Source organism: Hypomesus nipponensis, chromosome 17, assembly GCF_054491055.1.
Source record: "Hypomesus nipponensis isolate SF chromosome 17, ASM5449105v1, whole genome shotgun sequence".
Taxonomy (NCBI): Eukaryota; Metazoa; Chordata; class Actinopteri; order Osmeriformes; family Osmeridae; genus Hypomesus; species Hypomesus nipponensis.
The window spans coordinates 7,372,844-7,384,424 of record NC_140377.1 but is presented as its reverse complement, the minus strand read 5'-3'; the positions used below and the strand labels follow the sequence as shown (position 1 = coordinate 7,384,424).

General features: G+C 44.7%; 2 protein-coding genes across 3 annotated transcripts in view; both read left to right on the top strand.

Moving 5' to 3' along the window:
- Nucleotides 1-329: 329 nt before the first annotated feature.
- Nucleotides 330-3,771, top strand: LOC146253270 (charged multivesicular body protein 6-like). The gene is made up of 8 exons (XM_084676991.1): nucleotides 330-540; nucleotides 1,061-1,170; nucleotides 1,367-1,454; nucleotides 1,597-1,683; nucleotides 2,363-2,428; nucleotides 2,526-2,606; nucleotides 2,734-2,815; nucleotides 3,028-3,771. The coding sequence occupies exons 1-8, from the start codon at nucleotides 475-477 to the stop codon at nucleotides 3,075-3,077; spliced, it is 630 nt and encodes a 209-aa protein (XP_084533117.1). The 5' UTR covers nucleotides 330-474; the 3' UTR covers nucleotides 3,078-3,771.
- A 905-nt stretch (nucleotides 3,772-4,676) lies between these two features.
- baiap2a (BAR/IMD domain containing adaptor protein 2a) overlaps nucleotides 4,677-11,581 on the top strand; it is a 46,576-nt gene continuing 39,671 nt past the window's right edge. For both annotated transcript variants that reach the window (XM_084676989.1, XM_084676990.1), the window contains exon 1: nucleotides 4,677-4,901. In XM_084676989.1, coding sequence (XP_084533115.1) covers nucleotides 4,851-4,901 — 51 coding nt within the window. In that variant the 5' untranslated portion in view covers nucleotides 4,677-4,850. The remainder of the gene's footprint in view (nucleotides 4,902-11,581) is intronic.

Below are 11,581 nucleotides of genomic sequence, written 5' to 3'. Positions count from 1 at the left end.
AGTCTGTATTCTTGGTGACACTCTTTCTTCCTGAAATTGGCAACTGCTTAAAAGTACATTTGATGAAGTAATAGAACAACGTGTTGTGTGCATAAAATGAATGAAAACTCAAACGTGTATAGTCTTTCTTTTCCACATTACTAGAGCTATACTATTACAGGCTATTCATTGTAACACCGTCACCGTATTATGTGGTTTTATTTAAGGCTTTTCAGCTGAAATTATTCATAATTGCCATTTGTTGTTTGGATAGTCCACACGCTAATTTTGAAATAAAAAAACGAGAAATGACAATGTAGATTGACCTGACCTGTATGCCGTAGCATATACGGAAAAGGTGTGTTTACTGTACAGCTTCTGTCAAGCTATTTTGAGTTAGCCATTTTAACGTGCATAACAATATGAAATGAACATTTTATTTAAAAGTAGCTTGAGTATTAAACGATAGGATTGTGGCGGGGATGTGGTTAAATAATGGGAAACGTTTTCGGGAGAAAGAGTCGACCTTCTCGAGTTACGGATCAAGACAAAGCTATTCTGGTGAGTTATCAAGATACAGTTGTGAGCTAGCTAGCTAGATAGCCAACTGTTGGTACAGTAACTAGCATTTACTTATGTTAATTGTGTATAAACCGGCTAGCTAAGTGTTTCTACAACGTTTTGGTTATTTATTAACATAGTATTAGGACATAAAATAAAATAACTTAAATAGCTTAGCTGAAATCCACTAGCTACTGTACTGCTCCGGCGAACAAGCTAGCGTTGATCCAACTTGCTAGCTAACTAACCCTAACTCGGACCTGGATTAACGTCGTCAGGCAGTATTTCTCTATGGACTTTGAGGCAGACACATTGTTTTGAAATGTAACAGCCATTAAACTAGCAAAGTAAGCATTAGTCTAGTTGCTTTAACCTGTTGTGCAAGATAGATTAACTAGTTGTTACCTTGTTCAGTACTAGGCCGGCTACATTTTGAATTTGTGCTTTTGTGTTGAGTAAACTGTTTCTCTTTAATCTGTAATGTTGACAATCGTGCATTGTTTGCGTTTATGCACTGCAGCAACTGAAACAACAGAGAGATAAACTAAAGCAGTACCAGAAGAGAATCAATTTACAGCTGGACAAAGAGAGGTTTCTGGCCAAGCAGCTGCTGAAAGATGGCAAAAAAGAGTAGGGCTGAATATTATTTTCATATCCATACTTTTCTGACTTTTTCTGTCCTAATTTTTTTTTTCACAGACGTTGCCTGGATTGTAGTGGCAAGGCTGTCAAAGCCATACCTTGTAAATGACTTGTCCTAAGTGTAACAGTCATAGATAGGTGAATTGTCATATCTCAGAATGGTAACGTTGTTGTCACTCCGCAGGAAGGCCTTGCTTCTTCTCAAGAAGAAACGCTACCAGGATCAGCTACTAGACAAGACCGAGAACCAGATTTCAAACCTGGAACGAATGGTGATGTATTGACTGTCAAATATTGACTGGCATATGTGCCTATTTGATTTTAAAAAATGCAAGTACAGTAGTGAAAATCTTTGAGCCTAACCCGTTTAGATACGTACACGTATCTAAATACTAATCCCACATACTTCCACAGGTTCAAGATATTGAGTTTATTCAGATTGAAATGAAGGTGATCGAGGGCCTCAAGGTTGGCAATGACTGTCTGAAGAGTATGCATGAGGTAGAGTATTGTTTTGTTTGGGTCTTTGAGTTGCTGTTTTGATTGAACTCATCTAATTTCAATAGCCTGAGCCAACATTATTAACCAGTAATTTACAGAGAAACTATTATCTGTGGCCATGTTAGCATAACACATCACACTTGCAAAAGTCAAACTACCTCATTTATTTCACGTGCTCCCTGATTAAAAAATGGTGTGCTCCAGAAATCTTGTTTTATGTTGGCAAAGCCGTACACATTGTTTAGGGATTAAAGGATTAAGAGGCAAATCCTTGACTACAGCAGTGCCACTGCAGCCTATCCTTGGATACAAGTTCACATCCTGCTCAGAAAATTCTAGTTTCCTTTCATCTCAAAACACATTGCAAAAATACTTTGTAGAAGTGAAAGAAAAACCCTGCCATTTTTGTTCTTTTCTCTGCTGGATAGCATTTGACTCAATTTAGACATTGGTTTACCCTTACATTTACATTTAGTCAAGGCTCTTATCCAGAGCAATTTACAGTAAGTACAGGGACATTCCCCGAGACAAGTAGGGTGAAGTGCCTTGCCCAAGGACACAACGTCATTATTTTGATGTGGCCGGGAATCGAACTGGCAACCTTCAGATTACTAGCCGGACTCCCTAAGCACTCAGCCAACTGACTCCCTGACACCCTTGTTTTCATCCGTCTTCTCAGGTCATGTCTATAGAGGATGTGGAGAGGATCATGGATGAGACCCAGGAAGCGATTGAGTACCAGAAGGTGAGCCTTTCTATTGGCCTCTCTCTCTCCCTCTTTTGTTGTCACTATGACAGTCTCTCCCTTGGTGACACTCTCCTCCCTCTGGTTGTTCCAACAGCAAATAGATGAGATGCTGGCAGGGTCCCTGTCACAAGAGGATGAAGATGCTGTACTAGCTGAGCTGGAGGCTATTACTCAGGTCTGTCTCACGGTATTTCTGTCGTTTCATATCAGTTTAGTCGGAAATAAAAGCTCATAGAGACATGGAAGTTGAGATTTGTGGTGGTGTCGGGTCCGTTGACCTGTGCGAACCTCCACTGACACAGGGAGAAGACGTAGCTTTGCCAGAGGTCCCCACTGAGCCACTACCTGAGCCACTACCAGAGGTGCCGGAAACAGCAGGACCAGGTACTGTCACGCGTCCTCTCGCACACTGGTAGAAATCCCCAGTAAAGTATGACCACAAGCTCAATCTCGCAATAGCTTTGACCACATATGCGCCGGCATTCACACTTTTGTGGACCGTTCCTCCAACAGCGTGAGCTGTAGCGTTGCTGGTCGCATCTCAGGGGTCACTATGGACCTGACTTGGCTTGCTGTGTTGTTTTTGTTTCCCCCAGAGAGAAAGACTGCAAAAATCAAGCAGGGCAGAGAGATGTTGGCTGCCTAGAGACACCACAGCTGTAGGGAGATGGATCGTGCTCTCAGTCTCCATGGAGTAAGGACTGCTGGCATATGCTGCTCTGCTGGGCTTCCGTTACCTTGGCTCATCCTGCTGGGGTAGAAGAGAGGCAGAGGACAGTTAACGTCACTGCACTCACTACATCTCAGTAGATTGGAAACAGAGTATACTGTAGATGCCTTTTGTCTACTGCTTCCCTCTCTAGTCAACTTTTTTGTTAAATCATGAACAAAAATGTTAAGGGAAAACGATTCAGTTTTCTCTGTTCATAACCTGGATTTGCCATTCAAGTCTGACTAGTTACTGTACTCATTAGGACAAAACAAAACAGTGGAAGTGTACTTTTTAGAAAGTCATTTTACATATTAAAGTCAAGTGTGGCTAACAGTTTTGTATTTTGGTTGTTGATTGTATTTAGTTGAATCATTCCCAGTAAATATGTATCTTATAATAAGTATTAATTAAGGGGTACTAAGTATTAATATTATGACCCAGTGTATTTAGAGCTTTTGATTTGTGTATCTTTGTTCATTACATTGTATTGTATTTCAAGCGGTGGAATTTGACAACTTTATCGTGTGAAGCTCCGCGACCGCAAGATGGCGCCATGCGCCAGTCTATGTGCTCTTTATACGGTTTGCAAAATAAATAAAGGTGTCTTGATTGTGGTGACCCGAGATGACCAGGAGGGGTTAATGTCCCTCTAATTAAACAGATGTGGAGGACATTTTACCCAGATGTAAAATCACACTAAATTACACTAATAGCTGTGTATTGAGCTTACACCAAATACAGCTGACAAAAATAACGCAACGTTATTGAAAACCCGAACGATTTACGGACTACATTTCTAATTGATTAGCTTACATCATGTATTTGTATTTTATAAAGAACTATAGTTAGTCAAATGAGTGATGTGATTAGTGTTTGATGAGGTCCCCGCACCCTATTAGTGCTAGAAAATTTACGAATTGGAGATCCAATCTCCCAGAGGTTAATCTGGGTGCAAACTAGGCTAGGTTCCACCTCCTGCAGACCAAACATGGGCCTTCCGGGCTCCTGTTTGCGCCACATGTCAGAGAAATGTGGAGATCAACTCTAACCAACTCTTTCTCGATGGATGGTTGTGTGTTAGGGAGGTGGTTTCGGACCAACCTACATTAACATTAAAACAATCATATACCATCTTTTCAACCCATCTGGCGCACCTTTAAGGGTTGACAAGCACCCATTGTCAACATCATAACGTGTGCAATACAGTCTACATTTCTTTTGAGCTTGACGCTAAAGACATCGTGTTGGCTGCTATAAAAGGAGAGAAATTCTACATGTTTTGTTTGAATTACTACTAGCTTTGCATTTCCAAATCTTGTTCCAACAAACCCATTTAAATAGTCCCTTTTGTTCATGGGAAAGGTTTTTGAATGATTTCCAAAGGCAATTATATAGGCAATCAGATTATTCGGTTAATGAAGCGATGAGATAGGTGGATGAGAGGCGGTGTCTTATAGAAATCGAGGCGGTGCTCGGATATAGGCTATTACAGCGTGATGTGACAAGGCAGCGAGCGAACACCCGACTTGCGTTTAGTTTGAGTGGGTGCAACGAAGAGCACAGCTGTCGATTCAATTTCTTTCATAGACAAACACCCAATCGCTTTACATCGCTCAGATTTTTCTTAAAACATTTTGCCTATTTTACGTGGATATATTTTTTTTCTGAAGGACAATATTGTTTATGGTCTTCTTGACCAAAGATTGAATGATGTCTCGCACCGACGAGGTTCACCGCATAACGGAGAATGTTTACAAGGTAGGCAATTAAGTTATTCAACAATTGTTAAAAGTTTTGCAACCTACGGTTCCGATTACATTTTTACATTCTTAATAGGCATTTATAAGTATGTTGCTTCCTCGGTTGATGCGCCTCTTGAGCGGATTGACAAAGAGTCCCTGGGGAGGCGCAGCAGGCGTTTTCATTAGCCCGAATTGCTGCAATCAATATGCGCCTATTGATGGCTTTATTGGATGTATATGACTTTCCGCAGTGTTCGAAATACTGTGGTTATGAGTTTTATGTATTTACTTAATGTCATCACCGAGTTCTCAAGTTGCAGACTGGCTGTAACATAATAGCCCAATTTAGGCTATATTATTTTACGTGATCTAATGCTGTCTTGTTTGCGCAAGAACACTCGGTAACTGCTACGGTAAGCAAATGGCCTACACATTTCTAAAAGACATCCACCTTTGTCTTCTTTACCTCCTCTCTCTCTCCCTCTCTCTCCCTCTCTCTCTCTCTCTCTCTCTCTCTGTGTCTCTCTCTGTCTCTCTCTCTCTCTCTTTCTCCGTGTTTCTCTCTCTCTGTGTCTCTGTCTCGACCATCCGACAGTCAACCACCAGCTGAAAGTCAACAATTTTAATGTGACTTGCCATTTTACCTGCAACATTCACACATTCCTGCAGATCAATGGCTTGTGGGCTGGAGGAAGGGTTGTGGCTGTTTCGCAACAGGTAGTGCAAACATTTGCCCTAAGCTATGTCACCATCAAAACCTGTTCAACAATTGAACCTGAACCCTAATGTTCTGATACTCCAGTCTTTTATTTAGCCAGCCCTCATATTCTGTTAACTATAGAGGCAGTCCTATATTAATAGCTAGTTACAGTATGTAGGGCATCTGAAGGTTGACATTTCATTTAAAAGGACAATGGGAGCCTTTCACTTTTTGTACCATGCTAGTTTCAGTGTGAGAAAAATACCTGAGCCCGTAGATCTGGAGACTGGGGGAATGCCTGAGCAAATCTGTTGTTTGTTTTTCCATACCTGCTCACATTTGATAGACATTGGCACCACCCTCTGCCTGTCTTTGACTTTTGAAGTTTAACTGTTCATGGGAGTGAAGCTTTGAGAGAGACGAGGTGGAAAACTGCTGTGGATGTTAAAAGAATGTTAAACAAACCTTGTTTGTTTAACATTGTTATGAGGGTACCAAGACAATAACCCGAACACCTGCACACTCAGATCAGGATACTCCAACCTCCTATTACATCACAGTTTCCACTGGTAGTGGTTGGCAATATTCATAAAGCCCTACTATCATCATGGTTACCCATTGGCGTGTACTGAACTCTGAGTGCCTCCCAAGTACAGACTCCAGGAATAGAAATTGGGAAGCAGTGGTCTTGGTTTTCTTTGGGGAACAGTCAGTGACCAGATACCAGGCCAGGAAAGGAGAGACTCGGGCAGGGAGAGATCTCTAACCGTGTGTTTACCTATTAAAGCAACCACACACAATCCCTAACCCCAATGAGTGACGAGGCGCAATAGGGCTTAGGTGTGTGAGAAAGTGCCTGCTCATCACCACTTTGGCGTGTTCCATTCTGAATGAGGTCAGCCGACTGTGACCCCCCCCAACCCCCGGGCCTGTCTCTGGGGCAGCAGAGCCTGTCAAACCCTCAGACAGACCTGGTAGCGCTTGGTGAAGTGGAGAGAAACGTCCGCCGTCATGCCTTTTAAGGCCGATCTGACTGACAGGCAGCACCAAAGAAGGCAGAGCTGCTGGGTTTGACTCCCTTCCACCTACTCCACCGTCAACACCCCCCCCCCCCTCCCCCGTAACCAAAGTTGTTCAGGCAGTTCGGCGGAACAACGGGTCGATTCCAAGTCTTGGATCCCCCAGTCTTACAGAAGCGTCTGTTTGTTTGTGTGTGTGCTGCGCGTGAGCTCCAGAGGAATCGAACGGCGAGCGAGACGGGCCCTGCACACTCTGTGGAGACAGTAGGCTGTTCTCACAGATGCTGGGTGTTTGCTGGGGAGGAGTGGATGCCCGCCGCACTGCTGTGACTCACGTGAGACTGTGTGAGGGTGTGTGCGTGTGTGTAGGGTAGGGTTAGTACACACAGGGTGTGAATACGGTTTGATATGGCTTCAGATTGTTTCTGTCAACTGGTGGTTAAGGAGTGGACACACCTTGTCTTGTGTTGGATGTTTAGTATGTGCTTTCACAGGGAGCGTTGTGAGCGTCGCATTCATCAGTGACTCATGCTGCCCTCTCATCAGTGTTGAATGATAACAGTTGATTGGATATCAAGTGAAGGGTGCAGTCATTTCTTTTTGACTCCCCTGCCAACAAATGGAGAAACTCTAAACTGACCCCTGTGTTAGGGTCAGTGGGGGAGCTGGTGCAATCTTCACCAGCTGGCTGTCTCGTAGGACCAGCCGGGGATGACATCAGTGGCCTTGCCTCATGGTTCTTTGGATGGGGGAGGATGTCAAGCCTCTTAACTGGTGGAAGTTTTAACCAGCACAACTCTGGTTGGGGGAGGAGGTGGAGGAGGGGGAGGAGTGGGGGTGGGGAAGTGTCGTCCTCTCGCCACCTGGAGAAGAAGGCAGGAGAGTGCTTCGGGGTGAGGCTGATGATATGACTTTTCCACCAGCACTTTGTGCCAGCCTAAGCTGTCTCCATGGATTTTGAAACAAACAGAGGCCGTTGAGTCGTTTCCTTCCTAAGTGGCTGCATGCTTGAACACACCCTGGCATGCAGGTGAGAGGAAGGAGTGCCCTGTAACTACCGGCCTCCAGGTTAGAAAGCCACCTCTTACTGCATCCCTCCCCAACTCAACACCGCCAAGAGAACAGTAGCTATTATTGTATTCTTTAATGCTAGGTATGGCGGAGCCATGAATGATCTTCTTCTACTACAGTCATTAACAGGATCAGGATCTGTGTGTCCTCCATCTGTCAGTACCCTCTGACTCCCCACCCTCAGGGAGTCAGATGGCTGAGTGGTGAGGGAGTCAGAGGGAGCTAGTAATCAGAAGGTTGCCGGATCGATTCCCCGCCATGCCAAAATGACGTGTCCTTGGGCGAGGCACTTCACCCTACTTGCCTCGGGGGGAATGTCCCTCTACTTACTGTAAGTCGCTCTGGATAAGAGTGTCTGCTAAATGACTAAATGTAAATGTAGTGCTTCGTATCAGTTTAGCATATTCTACATCAGCAATTCTCAGGGATTCTGTCGTTTTTCTCAATGTGGCATTGCACCCCTCTTCTCCCCAGCCAAAACATTTCAGTAAGATTTTGTCGGCGCTCCCTAACAGTCAGATGAATCATTTTAGCCGGGGAAGAGGACACTCACTTCCCAAATGTGGGAGTTTTGAACAGGTGGTCTCCTAGCAACAACATGCCATTAAGTGTTTCTGTCATACTGTATCATTGGAAGGAGAGGCAGGGTATGATGATTGAGGGAAAGATACTGTAAAGAGTGTATGCTTGTGCGCTTGCAACACTGTTTATGTTATTGGTGAATGTTCATGAGTAAAGGCTTGTAGAGGTGTTGTGCATGTAAAGATTAGTCTCTCACTAAAGTCACTAAAATACATGTAATACTCCCCCCGTCCTTGATTCATCCCTGATGTTATACCAGCGTTGATACACCATTTAGCCCAAATCTTGCAACTGAATAACAAGATATAACACAATAACAAATTGTCAGCCTTGATCGCCATTTATCATGATTGCATGGTGTCATGGTGCATATTAGTTTGAAATGACTATGACTCCTAGCATTTGTTTCTGAAATGAAGTATTTTTCACCATATTACAGTGCCTTGGGCCTCGAAAGATTGCATTTGTGGAGGACACCGTGGCATTCATTGCCTATGGAACTGCTGATTCCCTTATGCTGGTGTCTCAGCCAAGGTTTTTATATGAGAGATGCGGGAAGGACTGTGTTCCTCACACCCACCTCCTCTCCCTCGTCGGGGGCGGATGGCTTATAGACATCCTCTCTTCTTTTACTCAGCAGTGCTCCTTCTCAGAGCCAGAGCTGGAATGCGCTGTTAACACGACGTACTGCAGCATCAGAACCAAAGGATGCCACAACGTCCTATCAAAGAGTCTCGACAGGTCGTCGGGCCCTTATTATTGAATGAATATTCATCCCAACCGCTGTCACTGAATGTACCATAGCGCACTGGGATAACGCTACCAACATGGTTAGTTAGAACTCAACCCGGCACACCAGCTCTGATATTCCATCTGTGTGTGTGTGTGTGTGTGTGTGCACTTCAACCAACCAACGTGTGAAAGAGAAGGGTAGGAGGAAGGGCTTCATTTTATTTTTTGCGTGGGTGGAGAAGAAAGAGAGGGAACAAGGAAGAAAAGAAGAGAGAGATGTTCTACCGCTTTGTTGAAACGGTCCCTAATTACTGTGGAGAGATCTGGGCTGTAATTACAGAGGGGGAGAGATTGGGGGGTGGGTGGGTGGGTGGGTGGGTGGGGGGGGGGAGTAAGAGGGAAGAGATCAGAAAGCTATGTGCCATTGAACAGAGACCTCGCACTCATGGCTCATTGGCTAAGGTTAATGTACCTGTGGAGGAGCACTGCATTACCATGACCATCTGTTACACCAGTGGTGAAGAGGCTATGGCCACCAATCCAGTCCCACAGTGCATTGCATATCTTCATACACTGGTGATTCCGCAGGGGAATGTTAGCCATGCATATCTGCACAGCCTAAATGCCCAGATATATAAAACGTACCAATTCAATAGCCATCTACAGTGTCAGAATACCTGATAATGCCCGTCGAAGTGTACATTATCCCCTGATAATGGACGTTGCGGAGGCGTGAACCGTCCGACATGCAGCAGAGTCCATTATCAGGTGATAATAAACACCTCGAAGGTCATTATCCCGCTTATACCATGGTTACTTACCAACGTTTTTTTTTATTACAAAAATTAATTCATGTATTAATGCGCTTTGCAATAGAAATCTAGAGTTTTTCAACGTTAGCAATCTCTGATATCTAGTCCGCTCAGCTCATAGAACCAATAGCGGTTTTCCTTTGGCTGAGCTGTTAACCTGAAAGATAACATTATGCTAGCAAGATTTAAAGGCAATAACATTGTTGACAAACAGTAAATATAATTTTACAGTATGTTTGACAAGAAGACTATCTAGCTGGCCAGCTATGTCATTGTCCCCAAATCAATGTCAAGATTTTCACAAACAAAGTATTGGCCATAGCCTAGTACTACTATGTAGCCAGCGCAATCATTTAGAACTATGGACAGTTTTGCTGGAACTAATGGACACCCCTGCAGCCAATCAGAATCGAGGATTCACCCAGATGAATAATGTTCGGTGGTACACACTGAGGTGGCATGGGATACTGTTGACTGTGTTTGCACATTCACACAGCCGGCTCAATCAGTGCTGCTGCACCCTGGGCATTTCTGATTGCTGAGTCACTGTGTGACTCACAGAGATCTGCCAGTGAGGTTAAGGACGGGCCCTCCACAAGCTGCTGAAGCACTGGGCTCTGTGCACAGCTCACTGAAGGCTTAATTGAATGGACTAATTGAGGTAGATGGGGGAACTGTTAATTGCGTAATGTGTGTGTTGATTTGGTGAGATTTGGAGCCAAGCTACCAAGTCGTAGATTGAGGACACAAAACAACATTGGCGTTTCACAGCTATTCAGAGTTCCTTTTGAGATCGGTAAAGGCTCTGAACTGAAGCTACCGAAAAAGCAAACTGAAAGTCTGAGCCTTATCAGAGGACTGTTTTCGCAGGAAGACAAAGAATGGATCTTTTCATCGGTTCAGCGGATGCCAACTGCCAACTTTGGAGCTCAATTAGCAGCTGAGGGAGGCCAAACTAATGACTAACCGGAGCTTCAAACCAGCAGCGACCTTGGTTGCCATGGAAACCAGACTTTTTTTGTTGTCGAGCGGCGGACCAGGGGGTCGCGACGGGTCACGAAGGGCCAGGTAAACAAACGGACGTCAGCGAGCAACGTAGCGCTGGCCGCAGGTCATGTGTTGGTAAGGGTTGGCAGTGTCAGAGACTGAAGGGGTGGGGGGGGGGGGGAGAGAGAGGGGAGGAGACCGTTACACAACAGAGGAGGCTGACCTGGTTTCCGCGCGCACCTGAGCCAGTAATAGATGATTAAGCGACAAACAGAGTTATCAGACTGCTGTCTGTCTCGTCAGGTTGGTGCTGTGATTGAATCTGTGGAGCATATGATTGTAGCCCTGCCACAAGACACCGCTCACTGACGGCCTGGATGCATGAAAACAAAACTCTGATGAATAAATATAATCAATCTCTCCCTCTTTCACTCCATCACTCTCTCTCATGCACAAGTCCCACCTCTCCCCCTCCCCCACACACACACACACACACACACACTTATTTGCCTCCAGTCTCTCGCTCTGGCTCTCTCCCTCGTCCTCAACCCTTCACTAATGTGTTGTTGGCAGTGTGATACTGAGGAATCTTCTAGCCCACAGGCTCATAATTGCCCCCCTGCCACCAGTACGTTTATGCTTCTGTGTCTCACTGCTCGGCTGTCCTTCCAAAACAGCACAGACACGACACACAAGCTTCTGTACGGATCCCTATCCAGGTCACACCATTTTAAAGGTTTCAAACATGTCAACCTGGCGTGGATGGCTTGACCGTAGAATACACAAATGTCTT

What these genes read in the sequence shown, in the direction of transcription:
- LOC146253270 (XM_084676991.1), top strand. Translation starts at nt 475, where the DNA reads ATGGGAAACGTTTTCGGGAGAAAGAGTCGACCTTCTCGAGTTACGGAT. An exon ending in ATCAAGACAAAGCTATTCTG is followed by an intron (nt 541 to 1,060) that starts GTGAGTTATCAA and finishes TATGCACTGCAG; the next exon opens with CAACTGAAACAACAGAGAGA. An exon ending in TTTCAAACCTGGAACGAATG is followed by an intron (nt 1,455 to 1,596) that starts GTGATGTATTGA and finishes ATACTTCCACAG; the next exon opens with GTTCAAGATATTGAGTTTAT.